We start from the raw sequence: 19012 nt of genomic DNA on the forward strand, positions 1-19012 counted from the left end.
AAGAAAAACATTAAGACAAAAATAATATTGTGCTTTGCAGCTGTACCTGGATTAATCCAAATTATTTTTTCTAATGCCAATGTATATGATAAAACAAAACGGCAACATTGCAGTTGTTACTCTTTCTCACTCACACCATTTGCATTTTCGCACTTTTTGTGCCAGTCGCACTTTTAGACTGCGGTGTCCACTAAGGTGCAAAATGTGGGATACTAACGGTCAAAATATATTTTTAGTTTTGATCGACGCTAAAAAGGCTCGAATTGCAAAGATCGTTTTTTATGCTGCGACGTAACAACAACGTAGGTGCATTTGCGTGAACATGATAAGCGCAAGAGAGGAGAAACGAAGAGAAGAGAATCTCTCATTTGCACATTGGACCTTTTGACATGTTGCTCGCGACTATATTGTCAATTGCAAGGAAAATTATACCATCCAAAGTGCGATATCGCTCATAAAAGTGCTTTTGCATTAAATCGTTCCGGTATCTTCGGCGCACTTTTTCGTTATCTTCCAAGCAATAAGTGCGCCGAAAATACCGAAACGATTTAATGCAAAATAGCACTTTTATGAGCAATATCGCACTTTGCATGGTACAATTTTCCTTGCAATTGACAATACTGCTTTTATACTTTTTGACCGGAAGCTTTCCTAACAATAATTTTTTAAAAATACTGGCAATACTGGACATCACAACGATCCGTCACAATCACAACAAAAGTAGCATCGCACAGCGCAGTGACAGCGCAGTCGTCGCAGCTTAACTCAATCAACACAACACAACACCGACGGACGAGGATGATTATCGCTTTTTTATCAGCAGTTGTTGAGTGAAAATAAACACAAACACACTGTGCCGCGTCACAAAGAATATTTTCTGATCGAGGCCAGACGCTGTAATACGCATTTTATAGTTTAGTACGTGGTCAGTTCCCTGTTCGACTCGGGATGAAATCCGAACGTACAATCCGAGCAACGGCCTCGTCGCTGTTGATACTATTTTCACTGCTTTTGCTTCGGTTGGTCAATGGCCAAGTGTTCTACTACCAACCGGAGCAGGTTCATCTGGCCTTCGGTGAAACGACCGACGAAATAGTGGTCACCTGGAGTACCATGACGGCAACAAATGAGTCGATTGTAGAGTACGGAATTGGTGGATTGATATTACGGTAAATCACTTGAAACTGATAAAACAAATGTTTGGGAATAAATGTTTCGGTTTTAACAGAGCAACCGGAACGGAGCAAAAGTTCGTCGACGGGGGCTCGCAGCGACACACTCAATACATACACCGAGTGGTGCTGAAAGACCTGCAGCCCTTGTCCCGGTACGAGTATCACTGTGGCAGTACGGTGGGCTGGTCAGCAGAGTTTTACTTTCATACCGTTCCGAAGGGGGCGGATTGGTCTCCTTCGTTGGCTATATTCGGCGATATGGGAAATGAGAATGCACAGTCGATGGCCCGATTGCAGGAGGACACTCAGCGGCACATGTACGATGCAATCCTGCACGTAGGAGACTTTGCGTACGATATGAACTCGGAAAATGCTCTGGTCGGGGACCAGTTCATGAATCAGATCCAGTCGATTGCAGCTTACACGCCGTATATGGTGTGCGCTGGCAATCACGAGGAAAAATAGTAGGTTTTAATCATGCGGATTATTCAACATAAATTCACTTTTAATTTGTTTCTTTGCAGCAATTTCTCCAATTATCGTGCACGCTTCAGCATGCCGGGTGGCACCGAGAGCATGATGTACAGCTTCAACCTGGGACCGGTGCATTTCATCGGATTTAGTACGGAGGTGTACTATTTCATGAACTACGGTTTGAAAGCGTTGGTCAACCAGTACGAGTGGCTCCGGCGCGATCTGGAGGAAGCGAATCGGCCGGAGAACCGTGCCGAGCGACCGTGGATAGTGACCTACGGTCACCGGCCGATGTACTGCAGCAATGATAACGATAACGATTGCACCCACAGTGAAACGCTGGTGCGCGTGGGACTTCCCTTCACGCACTGGTTTGGCCTGGAGGACCTGTTCTACGAGTACGGCGTTGATGTGGAGATTTGGGCGCATGAGCACTCGTACGAGCGGTTGTGGCCCATCTACGACTACAAGGTCAGTAGCTTACGTTTGCACTGTTGGTGCAGTTCAAACATGTGGCTTATCGTTTTCATCGCTGCATGCAACAGCAGCTGATCGTATTGGTTTTGCTGGTTGAGAAACGTATTTTATTTTAGGTATATAATGGTTCCCACGAAGAGCCATACCGCAATCCGCGGGCTCCGGTGCATTTGGTGACGGGATCCGCCGGCTGTAAGGAAGGTCGCGAACCGTTCATCCGCAAGATTCCCGAATGGAGTGCCATTCACAGCCGTGACTACGGCTACACCCGGATGAAGGCATACAACCGAACGCATCTTTACTTCGAGCAAATTTCGGTGGACAAAGAAGGAGCGGTCATCGATCAGTTTACCATTATCAAAGACAGACACATTCCGTACAAGCAACTGTTGCGTGACGAAACCGAAGAGGACTAGAGGAAGCAAGATAGATCAGTGTTTGACAATTAAAAAAGATGAATCTTTATATTTTTACTATGAAAGACGTTACTTTTAGCTTAGTATCTAGGTAATCTGAATTGTGTGCTGTTTCGGTAGTTACCAATGTGATAGGAATGCTATATTTCGTGCTTATTTACTGCAATTACACGCAAATTACATAGATTATCACAGATTCGTGTAATAATTGTTCATTAAGCTTAGCACCTAATGGCATACCTACATTAATTTATCGGTCGCATATTCTACGTCGTTTCTAAATTGACAGTAATTTAGGAGTTGGAAACCATGGTATTTTGGGCAATGTAAAGTTGGCACATGCATTTTCAAGTGGAGTCTCGGTTGTGCTATCGCTTGCTACATTCTAAATTTATTCTTATCATAAATACTGAGATTAGTCCGAGATTTAAACATTCGTTTATTCATTGTTCATTGTTTCCTCTTTACCTTGATGGGAACTTGAGATGATATCTTATCGCAACTTGAGTAGTCAATTTGGTGAAACAACTAAAACCCTAAGAAACCAACCATATATGAAGTAATTCGTTGTCGAGTAATTGTCAGTATGCACCGTTATCATCCCAATTAGGCAAAAAATCGAAAAGCCATGGGTATACCCGTCCTGTTGAGAACTTGACCCTTCTTTATCGACAGACTTTTTCGCAGCCGGTTATTAGAGTACAGAACAATTACGGGGCTAGTGCAACGATCCTACTGACTCTATAGCAGCACCGCCCAGCCGGGATTCGAACATACGACAACTGCCTTATTAGGCCAGCATCGTACCGCGAAGCTCACTGCGCGGGCAACTAGGCACTGCACTTCTAATGAACTTAACTACCTTATTGCGTCTTTCAGTTCAAATCTCTAAAGAATAACCTACGATCACAGCAAAGGCTTAGCAACCGAGAGCTGTTCAGATCAAGATTCAAACTCATTGTTCACTATAAACGCACTCTTCATTTCCACTACAAGTGGTTATGGGCCCAGAGTGTCCATAGTTTGGAATCCTGAAGAAACGAAATGTTGATAAATCAAAGTTTAATTTCCGGAAGAAAACGAAAGGTCCAATTTAACTGTAAGAATGATCATCGCGAGAGACAACGACCGAATGGGACGAAGCTTTGGTAGAAGTAAAGTAACTCCAAGTACACGGACGATGTTCTAGAACGCTCTGGCGGAGATGCAACTCCGGAGGCAACAGCCGTTTCGGCGGAAGTAGCTGCATGAAGAAGCTGCGAGGACGGCAAAACGTTTGCGTTTGCTATGAAGATCACTTTGGATCGAGAAGGTTCCTGGCGAGCCGTGAAACTGGCCGAAAATCAAGTCGTCGACCGTCGATTTGCACGAGTCGGCGTTAGCGAAGATTTGTCTAAGCCACGAGAAGAATAATTACACCCTGGCTGGTTCAGCGAGCAAATACAGCAAAAGAGACATGAGACAGCTGCGAAGGTTGGACCGGCTGATTTCAGTGAAGCTCGAGGAGTGCGGAACGGTAGAGGAACAGCTTAAGTGAAGTCGGTTTCGCGGTTAATGGTTTGGGACTTTGTTTGGGACTACGCCCGCACTAACGGGGACTTACTGTCACGATTGTGACTACGCACAATCGACGCCGCTTGCACGCTTTCACGCTAGTGCAACAATGTGATAGATAGCCTTTTATCCTCCCGACAATGCAATATTGTCCGGGAGAATCTATAAATAGCCCGTGCAGCACCGGGTTTGAGTTAGTTCGGCGTGATAACCGTTAACCGTCATGTGGTTTAAGTACAACGTTTGTAAATAATGTATAAATGTTAAGTGTTTAATATAAGTAGTAAATGGATAAGGAATACAGTGTATTAATTTAAATCCAATCGGCCAAAGGAAGAGAAACGATGCCCGTGCGCAACCTGACTGTGGAAGTAAATCTAAGGATAAGTTTAAAATAGGAAAACGTGAGCCCCTACCCACCGTCCCCTCTTCGGAATACCAAGTTGGAATATTCATTTCATACAGTCCACCTTGCTCTCCGCTGGCTACCGAACAGACTTCAAGCGTCCGGAATGGAATTGACGACGGAAGTCGTAAAAGTAAAGATTTTGCAGGACGTGAAGTAGCCGTTGAAGGCCTCTAGTATGAAAGGAGCTCTCTGCACCAAGCAAAAACTATGACAACTAAAAGTAGGGAAAAATTCAGAAAGGTTATATTCCCGGCACACTCTTATTGACCTATGCATGGCGTAAAAAAGTGTTAAGTAAATAATAGTTCCATATCTTGATTTGACTTCACGCACTGAGAAGTATCAAAAAGCAAACTTGTACAGATGCCATTTAATTCTATATTTTACCATCTGAACATATTCGCTCTTGTCTGCCTTCTCATTCCGCAGCTGCAACCGACGAAAATTGATTTACATTAGCCAGTCCATGACTGTTAGAGGCAGGTAGAGTCAATAGGATCGTAGCAACTGGCCCTGCAATTGTACTGCACTCTAAAAGCTGGCTGCGAAGTCTGTCGTACAAAAACAGGTCAAGTTTCGATAACGGAATGTGGCACCTAGGCTAGTCAGTCCATGACTGCATATGACGCTTGTTTGCAGCATGATGTAGCAAACAAAACGCTTGAGCCGCTTGAGTTGGCCACAAGGTACGACATTGGTCTAACAAGTCAGACGTCGCATGTTCGAGTCTCAGCTGGGAGAGGCTGATAGAGTCTAGAGAATCGTTGCACTAACCCTACAATTGTCCTGCATTCTTACAGCTGGCTGGGAAGTCTGTCGTTAAAAGCAGTAGATCAAGCTTCCAAATCGGAATGGAGCGCCTAAAATTTGCTTTGCTTTGTAGCAAGCAAAATACACGATCGAAACTGAAGCTTGCACAGCAAATTTCCAAACGACGATATCTGAGTCGGATTACCACTGGTGGGGTCCAAGCTTAGATCGAAGTAGAAAGTTACTGTAATCAGCTCGGAAGTCGAGCAGCGAATGAATGGTGATAATGGCTTTGCTTTTCTTTTTATGTCATTTTAATAGTCTTTACATGTCAAGAAGGCAGCACTACGCAACCGTCATAAACGTTTATCCTGCTCCTGTCCTGAAGCAGCCACAATCACAGGCTTGGCGAACGTCAGAGTCGTCCGTGCCTGGAAAGCAAGGCTATCACGGAAAATTTTAACGTGAAAATTTCCGTTGATTTTCAGTATGTAGTGAATGTAAAACAATCTTTTCAAGAAGGCATGCGAACCATCAAAGTCCGTTTTAAATTGGAAGAGCTATTAGCTAGCGTATTGGCTGGTAAACGTCTAAATAATGCGTACCGTCGGTGCCTTGTGCACGTGTAGGCATAAAATAGACCCTTCAGTGGTTCATAGCCTCTTATTCAGCAACTCCTATACCTACCTCCTCGTGGTACCAGCCGGGATACGAGCAACTTTGGTGGAGATCGGGTAACCAACCCCGGTGGAAGCCAAGGTCGCATGCCGACAGGAAAGGAGGGCTCTTTCGAGCTTCGTCGGCCCTCCGGCGAAACAGGGGTAGCAGGCTTTGCAAGCCGTCACCAAGAAAAATACTGAAGCACGGAACGAAGAACAAGGAAATTCTTACTGGAACAATCGGAATAGACCCACGCAACGAAAAAGGACTAAGGATTGGAAACTCGGGACGCCAAACTGCCGATCTCTCAACTTACAAGGGAGCACTCGAGTGCTCTCCGACGTATTGAAGAGCCGCAAGTTCGACGTCGTAACGCTGCAGGAGATGTGCTGGCAGAGCTCAACGGTACGTACGTCCAGAGATGGACATACCATCTACCAGAGCTGCGGCAACACACGAGCTGGGTACAGCTTTCATAGTGATGGGCGAGATGCGAAAACGAGTTATTGGGTGGTGACCAATCAATCCTCGAATGCGCAGGTTGAGAATCAAGGGCCGATTCTTCAATATAAGCATCATCAACATGCTCAACACTCACCTCAGAAGTAACGATGACGACAAAGGTGAATTCTACGCGCAGTTGGAGAGTAAATACGACCGCTGCCTAAAACATGATATCAAGATCGTCATCGGAGATTTCAATGCTCAGGTCGGCCAGGAAGAAGAATACACACCGGTGATTGGAAGGTTCAGCGCACACCAGCGGACCAATGAAATGGGCCTAAGACTTATCGACTTTGCTGCCTCCGAGAACATGGCCGTACGTAGTACCTTTCTCCAGCACAGAATCCATCACAACCTGGAGGTCATCAAATCAGACAGAATCACAGATTGACCACGTTTTGATCGACAGCCGACACTTCTCAGACATTATCGACGTCAGATCCTATCGAAGCACTTACGTTGACTCGGACCACTACCTAGTGATGGTTAAGATGCGCCCAAGACTCTCCGTTGTGAACAACATTCGGTACCGACGCCAGCCTCGGTTAGATCTCGCGCGGCTGAAGCAGCCAGACGTCGCCGCAAACTACGCGCATACACTCGATGCTGCGCTGCCGGAAGAGGACGAGCTGGAAGAAGCCTCTCTCGAGGACATCAAAACAGCCATCAGCAGTGTAGCGGAGAGCTCCATCGGGCATGTGGCCCGGAATCAGCGGAACGATTGGTTTGACGATGAATGTAGGAGAGTGATGGAGGAGGAGAACGCTGCGCGGGCGGCCAAAATGCGCAGTGCCACACGTGGAAAGACACAAACAGACGCAGATGCAGCGAAACCAAATCTTTCGGGAGAAAAAGTGCTACCTGGAAGAGCAGGAATATCGTTCTCAGGAAACGCGAAAGTTCTACCAGAAACTGAACGGATCTCGCAAAGGCTTTGTGTCGCGACCCGAAATGTGTCGGGATAAGACTGGCAGTATTCTGACGGACGATCGTGAGGTGACCGATAGGTGGAAGCAGCACTTCGACGAACACCTGAATGGCGCCCAGGCGGAGAACCATGGCGACGCAATTTCGACGGTGCAACAAACGGGGAAGAGGTGCCAGCCCCAACGATAGGCGAAGTTAAGGAGGTCATCGCTGCATGATGACAAGAAGAACAAGTCAGCTGGGAAAGATGGCATCGGAGCGGAGCTTATTAAAATGGGACCAGAAAAGCTGGCCGTTTGTCTACACCAACTAATTGTTAGAATTTGGGATACGGAACAGCTACCAGAGGAGTGGAAAGATGGGGTTATCTGCCCGATCTATAAAAAGGGCGACAAGTTGGACTGTGAGAACTATCGAGCGATCATCGTTCTCAATGCCGCTTATAAAGTGCTGTCCCAAATCATTTTCCGCCGGCTATCCCCAATTGCGAATAGATTGGTGGAAACTTATCAAGCCGACTTCGTCGAAGGCCGGTCTACAACGGATCAAATATTTACACTGCGGGAAATCCTCCACAGAGTTCCCACGCATCATTTATTCGTTGACTTCAAAGCCGCATATGATACCATCGACCGGAAAGAGCTATGGAAAATCATGAACGAGAACAGCTTCCCCAGGAAGCTCATCAAACTGATTAAATCTACGATGGATGGTACACAGTGCTGTGTTCGGATTTCGGGTGGATTGTGAAGTTCATTCGAATCACTCAGAGGGCTTCGTCAAGGTGATGGTCTTACATGCCTGCTGTTCAACATAGCGCTACAAGGTGTTATGAAAAGAGCGGATATCAACACGCGGGGCACGATATTCAACAAATCTAGTCAATTCGTCTGCTTTGCCGATGACATGGATATTATCGGTAGAACATCTGTGGCGGTGGCTGAACAGTACACCAGACTAAAGCGCGAAGCAGAAAAGATTGGATTAAAGGTAAATCGCCTGCGGAACCGAGGCCGAACGACACCGCTTGGGCAGTAGTATATTGATCGACGGCGATGAGTTTGAGGTAGTCGATGAATTTGTCTACCTTGGCTCACTGGTAACGGCGGACAATGATACCAGCCGTAGATTCGGAGGCGTATTATCAGCGGAAGTCATGCTTACTATGGGCTCCACAAGCAATTGCGGTCGAGCAGACTAAGTCCCCGTACAAAGTGCACTCTGTACAAGACGCTTATTAGACCGGTTGTTCTCTACGAGCATGAAACATGGACAATGCTCGAGGAGGACCTGCGAGTGCTCGGAGTCTTCGAACGACGAGTGCTAAGAACGATCTTCGGCGGCGTACAGGAGAACGGAGTATGGAGGCGGAGGATGATCCATGAGCTCGCACAGCTCTATTGCGAGCCCAGTGTGCAGAAGGTGGCTAAACCTGCGAGATCTGGCGGAGAGTACTCGGTGTCCGAGGAATTGGAGAGTGGTAGACCTCAACCGAGTTACATGGAGAAACTTTGTTCATCAGGCTTTGTCTTAGGACGGCAAGCCACCTAAGTAAGTAATTAGCGTTCAAAATCTTTCATTCTCTCGTGATACTGACTACAATCCAAATTTTGGATTGACACCGTACGGTAAGACGTAGTTCTACGTCATAAGAACGGAGCGTGCTTTACGTGCACGAAACCAGGAACCGGTTCACTGACATTCGTAATTTCCCGCGAGCTGCCAGACCGAAGACAGCATGTGACCTTCTACCAGAATGTAGGCGGCATGAATTCTAGCGTCTCTGACTGTTGCATAGCCGTTTCCGATGTAAGATATATGATATCATCGTCTTAACCGAGACCTGGCCCGATTCACCTACACTTTCTAGTCAAGTGTTTGACTCCGTCTATGAAGTTTTTCAACTGTGACAGAGATCCACAAAACAGTTAAAAATCAACTGGAGGGGGCGTCCTGATAGCCGTATATAATCCGTATCTCTCGGGGATATCCCTCGAAACGTCGACTGTAAACGGAAATTAAATATTTTCGCACGTAACCCGTGACCGAAAGCCAACCAAAAATTTGAAACTACAAATGTTCTACTGTATCCGCACAACTAAAGATTGCCTCGCACTTCAACTCCAGCTGGATGTCTTCGCTAATTGGTGCACTACCATAAACAGAATGGTTGTAAATCCCTCAAAGTGCTCTGTAACATCACGAAAAAAAAGATGCTGTTATTTTTAGCTACACGCTGCTAACGAGCACTATCGAGTGGGTCGATCATATTAAAGACCTAGGTGTAATCCTCGGTACAAAGCTAACATTCAGACAGCATATATCGTATATCATCAGCAAATCCTCCAGAACCCTGAGATTCATTTTTAGGATTACCAAAAGTTTCACAGATGTCTACTTAGAAGCATTATACTGCTCCCTGATCAGATCGACTCTGAAGTATTGTTCTGCAGCCTGGAACCCGAACTACCACAACAGTTCTGAACGAATCCGTCCCACGTCGCTCCCTCGCTTTGGCTCTTCGTCGGTTACCCTGGCGCAATCCGAGCTACGAAAACCGATGTCTGCTGATCCACCTGAATACTCTTTCCACACGGAGGGATACATCCAAAGCTCTGCTAGTTGCCGACACTCTGCGAGGAAAATTAGACTGCTCTCAAATTCTTGAACGAATAGAACCTAATGTGCAACCTAGAGACCTTCGTAATACTGCTATGCTTTTAGGATGTCACATCACGTCATCCGAGTCGATATGCGCTCCCCGTAGGGAGCATATGTTGGTGATGTTTGAGAAATATCGACTATCGATGAGAATATGGTCGATTTGATTCAATGTGCGTTAGCAAGCTGATCTCCAAGTGGCTTTGTGGATATCTTTGCGGGGAAAGGAAGTGCTTCTGAACACCAGGCCTCGCAGGCCGCTACCGTTCGTCTCAGTGTACAGACTATGGGATTTGGTCATCGGTCTATACAACGCTTTCCTGCCGGTCTGGATGATGATCTTGATGTCCCGTGGCGCACAGCTCTCATACGTTGCATCCAGCAGCACATAAAACGCTTCCTTCTCGTCGTCGGATCTACCTTCATGTGGACAGTGTACGTTTATGATAGTGTAGTTGAAGAAACGGCTTTTAATCCTTAACACACACATCCTCTCGTTGATCGCCTCACAATCCATCACACGATTCTGCATTCTGCCCTACACTACAAAGCCCGTTCCCTGTTCGTTGGTCGCTCCACTGCTCTTCACGGTTACTCCACATAATTCTCGCTTTTGCGACAGATCTTTTGCAGTGCGACGAAGTCGAAATTTCGGGGTTCAGCCCCCGCTCCGCATCAAACGCTGTCGTGAGCCGCTCCTAATCTGAAGTTGGAGTACAACCGCGCACTTAATTGAGGAATCGTCAAGCCATCAAGAGCTGCCCCTGACATGGGAACAGACGCTCAAGGATGATAAGGCCATCCCTCGTTGTATTGCACTCTCAGCATTCGCACGAATGGCACCTTCCCTGTTGGTATTGTGAACTATTTCCGGTGTCCAATGAAAAACAGACAGTGGCGAAAACGTGCGAACCCCGAGCTGCGAGCACTACTTTTCATTGTTACCTAGCCAAAGTTGGGAGATCACAGACGCTCAACGAATTGGCAACCAGTAGCCGAGGATCGATTACAGTGGAGAGGAATTCTTGGTACAGTAAGATGCTACTAGAAGAAGTAAGCTTTAAGATAAGAAAAAACTTGCTGCCGCAAGGTGAAAATCAGATTCAAACCATAGACCACTATAGTCTAGTTTGTGCTCATACCGTTCAAACTCTCAGGCTCCAGCGAGGTCTACTGTTCAAGTCATTTTCATACTCAATATCTTTATCCTAGGAGTGGAGATCGCTGCTATTCAGGAAGTTCGGGGGCCAAATTCCGGAGAAAGGGAGTTCCGTGCAGTAGACCCTATTGCAGGCACTTCTTTCAGTTAATCAATAAATAAATAAATTGAGTTGTCAGATATAGCCTGCATCTGTCGACCAATAATAACGGTCTGAGGCTCATAAATTTTGCCGCGGCCAGATGGATGGCCATTTGTAGCACCTACTTTCCACGTTTGAATATTCGGACACGTTTGAAACACACCTGGAGGCATCCAAATGGAGACTCTAGCTCTCATATCGATCATGTCTTGATTGACGGTCTACACTTTTCGGATGTTATCGATGTACGGTCTTTTCTTGGTCCCCTACTCTGATCACTATCTCGTAGTGAGTAAGATTCGCGCAAGGCTGTCGAACACGGTGAAAGCTCGCATTGAGAGGACGCTGCGTTTCAGCATCCAGCGGTTAGCGGCAGACGGCGTACCAGTGGAGTACGCCAGAAAGCTTGACCAGCGAATCGCATAACAGCAGGTAGAAGAAGAAGATATAAATGGGCTGTGGAGGAACATCCATGGTGCCATCCAAACAGCAGCGAGAGAGGTGGTAGGCAGGACGCGTGGAAGACAGCGTAACAGCTCGTTTGATGCCGAATGCCAGAGAGTGACAGATGAAAAGAACCAAGCCAGGAGTCGCATGCTCACTGCGGCAACGCGTCAAAACAGAGAGAGATACAGAGAGACTAGAGCTGCAGAAAAAAGAATTCATCGTCTAAAGAAACGCGAGTACGAGGAGCACGTGCTCGCCGGTGCAGAGGAGCGATACGCCAGCAACGACACACGGAGTTTCTATAAAACGGTGAGATGCAAGAATTTTGTCATGTCTGTGATGTGCAATGATAGTGCTGGCAAGCTGCTTACCGACAAAACGGCGGTAGGAGCCAGGTGGAAGGAGCACTTTCAGACACTATTGAATGGAGGAAAATGCGAAGATCAGAATGGACAGGATAGAAATTGTAAGCGATGGTCAAGCTGTCGAGCCACCAACACAGGAGGAGGTTAAGAAGGCAATCAGTGAGCTGACAAACGGTAAGGCTGCTGGGAAGGACGGTATTCCGGCTGAACTTCTAAAAGCGGGGAGCGAGCGGCTATACGAAGCAATCCACCGGATCATTGTCAGGATCTGGAAGGAAGAACAAATGCCGGAGGAGTTGTTGGATGGCCTCATTTGCCAATTTTCAAAAAGGGACATCGAATGGAGTGTAAAAACTATCGAGGAATTACGTTGCTCAATTCTGCCTGCAAGGTGCTTTCCCGTATCCTGTTCTGCAGACTGAGACCGTTAGCGGAGTCCTTCGTCGGCGAGTACCAAGCTGGTTTTCGTGAGGGTCGCTCCACGACGGATCAGATGTTTACTCTGCGTCAGTTGCTAGACAAGTTCCGGGAGTACAACTTGCTGACACACCATCTGTTTGTGGACTTTAAAGCGGCGTACGATTCAGTTAAACGAAATGAGCTGTGGCAGATAATGCTAGAACATGGTTTTCCGACGAAACTAGTTACGCTGATTCGTGCCACGCTGGACGGATCCAAATCATGCATTAAAATACATAGCGGGTGAGACCACAGCTGCTTTCGTGCCGTTGGATGGACTGAAGCAAGGGGATGCACTCTCTAACCTGCTATTCAACATTGCCTTGGAAGGTGCATTACGAAGGGCAAGCGTGGAAAGGAATGGAACTATCATCACGAAGTCTCACAAGCTTCTTGGTTCTACGGATGACGTCGATATCATCGGAATCAACCGTAGAGCAGTGGAAGAGGCCTTCAGGCCCTTTAAAAGGGAAGCTGCGAGATTGGGACTTACCATTAATACCGCCAAAACGAAGTACATGGTTGTTGGTAGGGAACGTGGGAGCCCAAAGTGAAACGACGAGTTGCAGCCGCGAATCGGGCTTTCTACGGATTACGTAGCCAGCTGAAGTCCTGTAGTTTGCAAATTCGCACAAAACTGGCGCTCTGCAGAACACTAATCCTTCCGGTGACCCGGTAGGTAGACTCCGAGGCAAACCCCGCACCCGGTGGGTGTGTGCTGTCGAAGACGATGCACGTTCACCTGGTGTTCGTGGGGATTGGAGAACGGCAGCCCAGGACCGACGGTACTGGAGGACCATAATTCGTTCGGCGCAGGATCGGTAACGGACCGTTGCCACTAAAGTAAAGTAAGTAAGTATCATTATCCTAGCAAGTGACTATCATCCAAGTTAATTGAAGTGATTGGTATTTTTGATTAAGTGATTGTAGGTATAATATAGCTGTCATGGCATGAGCTCATAGTTTTCAAACAAGTCTTTCTTGCTGCTCTGTCAATGAAGTCGTGGCAAAAGTGTTGCCCAGCAATAATTAGACAGTAAATAAGCATTACTATAAAATTCACTTAAAAATTAACATGTCAAAATAGCACTTTATGGTTGAAAAAACTAATTGGACTGAGATTTAACGTCTTAAACCTACTGATCGTTTGAGCATTGATAACTTTTCGACAAATAAACATCTACAATCAGGAAATGACTGTTCTTAACTTATTCGTTGCAAGTTTTTTCAGTTCACAACAACAATTTATCAGACTCCTTCCTGAACAATAAGTCAGCTTGTTGCCTATTAGTTTGTGCTTTCACGTGATTAAAATTTGAAAATTGTTCACAACGCAAGCATGCATTTTGCGTTAAGACTTCCTATATCCTACTATACTTACGTAGCTAAGTACATAATTACTAATGGACGGTTTCCGGGGAGATGTACCAACTACTCGGGATGTAGCGCTAAAATTGGTCAAATGTCCACTTGCTTACCGAAGCCGCAGAGCACTGATCTGAGCCACTCCTCGCTCGTGCAGAATACTTTTGTACTCGGCAACGCACGTTTTCGTCAGCGGTTTCCCACTGGGGCGCTGATAGCAAGCGTTGTCGTAGCAACGTTCCAGTTCCTGTACGAATTCCACGATCAAATTCGGGTTTCCACCGTTAGGACCGACGTAGTAGTCGCACTGAAACGAGTACCGTTTCATGTCACGAATGCAGCAATCAATGAACTCCGAGTTGGCACTGAACCACTTGTTCAGGTTCGTTAGCTTTACTTGAGCCCGTTCGGCAAGGATTCCGGTTATGTAGGTGTCATCTATCCAGAAAAAGGGAACCGATTCCGACTGTAGCACTAGCTTACGGGCCGTCCACTGGTTGGTGATGTATAGCCATCCGGATAGGTACGGTGGGTAGCTGTCGCGGGCATACTCGGCTTTGGACACAAACCACTTATTCGCTTTTAGTCGAATGACTTTTTTGTTGGTAAACATAAAACCGGCCAGTAAGCTCTTTTGATTTTGCTGACCCAAATCGGACAGATGATTCTGAATGTAGAACGGATCGAACACAATATCATCGTCCATTTTAATCAGAAACTTAGCCCTGATGCAATGTTCGGTAGCCCATTTGAGGCTCATAACGTGTTTGAAAGTTAAGTTCCGGTACGCTTCCGTGAAGTTACCTTGGATGATGTCGCCAAACAGCTTCTGTTCGTGTTCGATTGCATTCTGGTGGATAAATTTCTCCGTTGAAGGTATACTGCCTAGTGAAAAAATGCGCAGCAGTCCCATCGATATGAGTTTCTGCTGAGAAATGGCCTGTCTATGGGCTGCCCGAAGGGCATCATGCCCCACGTAGGAAGTTACAAGAATCACGCCTATAAAGAATTACACTCTGTTGTTTCCTCGGAAGTCAACCCAATTATTCAAGTACCTACCTAGGAGTTCAGAAAAGCTCCCGTTTTCCTTGCATATATCGTTGGGAATCAAGTATCGAAAATCCGTCAAGCTCACTAATCTTCGTGGATCGGCTTGCTTTTCCTGGTCCATTGAAGAGAAATCCTCCGGTTTATTTTCGGTCTGCAGCAATGTTAGAAATCCACCACTGCCGGTGCTATCCAGCGGTTTTAGGAATAGATAGTTGCCTTCACTATCTACTTGAAACGAGTACCGATACACCAGGTACAGTATAAACAGGGCCACTACGAAGACCAAAATCCGATGAAACTTTCTCATGGTTATATTCAACTATAGAACTCCGAGGCAGATGTTACAAATTATTTCCACTAATTTGAAAATAACGACTCTCGAGAGATATGCTTTTCGGCACAAATTGGTAAAATTGAAACTCGAAGATTTGTTGATCAAATTTGTCCAGAATGGGAAAAACTGGGAAAAACTTTTGGCTAGTTTTCTTGACAACTTTCGTTGTAGGCGGTCTGTTTTGATCATTGAAGAAATAACAATCATCAATGATGGTACAGCAAAAGTTATAGGATACAACGATTGGGACAGTTCGGAAATTGGAAAAGCCGAGAACGAGTCAACGATCAAAGTAATTTGAGGAAAAGGTGTGTCACAATGGCAGCGACGTCTTTTCTGTAACTTTAGTTTTCAATTTTCACAAGTTCGCATAAAGGTGTCGTTCACAAAGGAATACCGGTATTTTTAGTCGTTTAAGAACCTCCCCCCATCGTCCTTTTGGCGTAGGACTACGTCTTTGTTTACTATCTGGAAGTGGGTAGCACTTTGTGAAAACGAAAATAGAAGTGTAACGTTGGAATGAAAGATTTCAAATGCTAATAACTACTAAGCTGCTGAACGAAACAAAACAATTTATATGTCATTGGAAAGATAAAATGCCCGCAAATTTATGGAGGGCCGAGAGAGCAATTTTATGTACGATGTAAGACGGAGGGCTCTTACACAAATGAAACACAAATTTCCTCAAAACTCGAGAACTAATCAAGCGAATGGAACCAAATTTGGCAAGCGTACAGACGGTAGATAATCTACAGACGCGCAAAGAGCGTGGCATAAAACACCAATCGAACCGTCAAATCGAGACACCAAATGAGCAAAGTAAACAAACTTGTGTTTCGTATAGGCAGGGAAGACTTAGTTTTGTAATCTACCTGACATGTTAAAACATTAACTATTGATTTACTAAAAACATATGGATTAGTTACCTTCGATAAATCATATAATGCTTTAAAAAATTCAATTGGCTTGTTCACTTTGCAAAATTTGCGTCGTAATTCGCGAAGTTCCATGGAACATACCAGGTGATTCACGCAACTTACTGCTGATTATAGGAAGATTGATCCAATTCTGACTGGTTGCCAAAACTGTTTAAATAATATAAACACAAAAAGTGTTGCTGAATTGGTAATTTTTCTCTTTGCGCGTCTGTAGATTATCTACCGTCTGTAGGCAAGCGGGGGTTTTAGAAGGTAAAATTGTTTTCGATGGCGTACTTAGACCCCTTCCCCTTTTACAAGGGGGGGCTTCCATATAAATGAAATACAAATTTCTTCAAAAAACGAGAACTAATCAACCAAATGGAACCAAATTTGGCATGTGTGGGTCTCAGAAGGCAAGAATATTTTCTATGGTGAATTGAGATGCTCCCCTCTTTAGGAGCGGGGCCTCCCAATCAAATAATATACAAATTTCCTCAAAACTCGAGAGCTAATCAGTCAAAAGGAACCAAATTTAGCATGTGGGGGGTTTAAAAGGTAGGATTTTTTTCTATGGTGTACTAAGACCCCTTCTCCTTCTAAGAGGGGCGGGGGCTCCCATACAATGAAACACAAATTTCCTCATAAATCTAGAAGTAATCAACCAAATGGAACCAAATTTGGGGGTTTTGGGAGGTAAGAATTTTTTCTATGGTGTACTGAGACCTTTTCGCCTTTTAAGAGGGGGGGGGGGGGCTCCTATACAAATGAAAAACAGATTTCCTCATAACTCGAGAACTAATCAAGCAAATGGATCCAAATTTGGCATGTGGAGATTTATGGAGGCATGAATTTATTTTATGATGGTTTGAGACCCCTCACCCCTGTGGTAGGAAGATAAGAACTCTCATACAAATAAAACAGAAATTTTTGCGTATGTGGCATATTTTCTGCTATATGTAACAAGCGGTAAGTTGTGAAAGTAAACTAGTAAAATCGGAGCAGAAGACAGTGAATCGACGCCGTTAACCTACGTGCCTGTTGCCATTCATGTTAAAAGAGAAGGACATTCAAATGACACGTCATATTTGCGATGAACATGCTTTGGCTTTAATGTCATTTGTAACCAATATGGCCCTTTTAAAGGTCACAAGCGAGTAAAAGTAAGATTATTGAAACATGTCAGGCTACGCATATTCATATTTAATACAATAATCTGGAGGTAATACATTACTATTTCAACCTTTATGATGCACACAAGTGATGTTCAAAAAATATCTTTTATGTCTCAATGGTGGCAAACGTTGTACTTATGAACCCACCGTCCAAGTATTTTCAAAGCCACCGTTGCATTTAATGAAGAACTGAATCTGAATATTTCGCTCTTCTCTTTTAAACATTCACTTAAGCAATGGCACTCACAGATTCTTATAAACATGCATATGCCAGAAATGCAGTTTACAATAGTCTTTGATTTGATGATCTGATATAGTTCTACGTCACCCATTCGTATAACCCTTAGAGCTTTATACCTTGTAGTTTTTCTTCCACATCAGCTAAACCTACCCCCCCCCCACGCCCGCCGCTAGGGCGGACGTCCAATGCAAAATATTTTTTTGAAAATTAAGCGTTTTATTATACACTAACTGTAACTCCCGCCCGTCGCCTCGCGTCTAATTGAGAGCAAATTGGAGGTATGCTATGTAACGCTAACGCTATGTAACTCTATGAAGTGCAACCAGGGACCGAAACGGCTACATTTTTTCTATACATTTGCCAGTGTGCAGTGCGATGTCATAATCTCAGCCAATACCGTCGCTTCGTATTGTTTCTGTATCGAGAGAACCTATCTCTCGATGTGTTGAAACTAGCTGGAATACGTACATGATAATAAGCAAACATTCATATTTCACTGTGACCAGTCGAAAAAAGTGTCACAGTATAGAAGTGACAGGCTTTCGCCGCTTTTTGCTTACAGTTCTAGCTGGAATAGTATGGACAAGCGATAGAGAATAAGGTGTAATTATTGATGCGTTTTTCACCTGAAATTTATGTAATGAATTTTTGCACGGTTTTGTGGTTGACCACTACTTTAAAGATCTTGTAGGAATTAATGCAGTAGAGTTCGTTTTCAAGTTTGGGAACGTTCTTCTCTGAATCCGCATTATTTGGGGAAAAGCTGTAGGCATACGAATGAAGCAGCACACGAGAATACCAAAAACCACTACACCTTTGGTCATGCATGGTGCTAGAATGTTGAAGCGTGGCTCTGTCGCTCCGAAATGTGTGCGACACGACGAGCAAGCGATGTTGTCGTTATTCTGGTATTTCTTCTCGGTGCGTGTGTACTAGAAATGTGCCGCATGACTGGTCACAAGAAATAATGTCAAATATCTTCAGATTTTGGTCACCAATCAGTACATTTTACGTCCCTGAGTGCAACTACGTTACTTTTGCTCGACTTGAATGTAATCTGGTATGGGATTGGTTTGAGTCTTTGCTTAATGTGGACGATTATTACCACGAAAATACATATCGCGCCCCTCGTTTTGGCGACAGACATAAGCCTGTTATATTTAAATATGATGATTGCATATTTTTCTATCAGCCCTTGCCGCCCCATTGACATCATCATACCAAGCTGCAGCTGAATGATAGCTGGATTTGCCGAATATTTTAATTGTTTTAGATTTTTGTGATTAGACGTCCGAAAACACGTCAAGCCTTCCCCCCCCCCCTTGACCAATCCAGCTTTTTGCCCGTTATA

At 44.9% G+C, this 19012-nt stretch overlaps 2 protein-coding genes across 2 annotated transcripts; one reads left to right on the plus strand and one right to left on the minus strand.

Moving 5' to 3' along the window:
* The first annotated feature begins 767 nt into the window (after positions 1-767).
* LOC128744545 (acid phosphatase type 7) lies at positions 768-2905 on the plus strand. The gene is made up of 4 exons (XM_053841628.1): positions 768-1169; positions 1229-1639; positions 1700-2120; positions 2243-2905. The coding sequence occupies exons 1-4, from the start codon at positions 949-951 to the stop codon at positions 2540-2542; spliced, it is 1353 nt and encodes a 450-aa protein (XP_053697603.1). The 5' UTR covers positions 768-948; the 3' UTR covers positions 2543-2905.
* Positions 2906-13840: 10935 nt separating this feature from the next.
* Positions 13841-15301, minus strand: LOC128744546 (beta-1,3-galactosyltransferase 5). Its single transcript, XM_053841629.1, has 2 exons — positions 15004-15301; positions 13841-14943 (listed from the first exon to the last, which is right to left on the minus strand). Exons 1-2 carry the CDS (start codon positions 15299-15301, stop codon positions 14054-14056), a joined length of 1188 nt encoding a protein of 395 aa, XP_053697604.1. The 3' UTR covers positions 13841-14053.
* Positions 15302-19012: the final 3711 nt, after the last annotated feature.

This window comes from Sabethes cyaneus, chromosome 3, assembly GCF_943734655.1.
Source record: "Sabethes cyaneus chromosome 3, idSabCyanKW18_F2, whole genome shotgun sequence".
Classification (NCBI taxonomy): Eukaryota; Metazoa; Arthropoda; class Insecta; order Diptera; family Culicidae; genus Sabethes; species Sabethes cyaneus.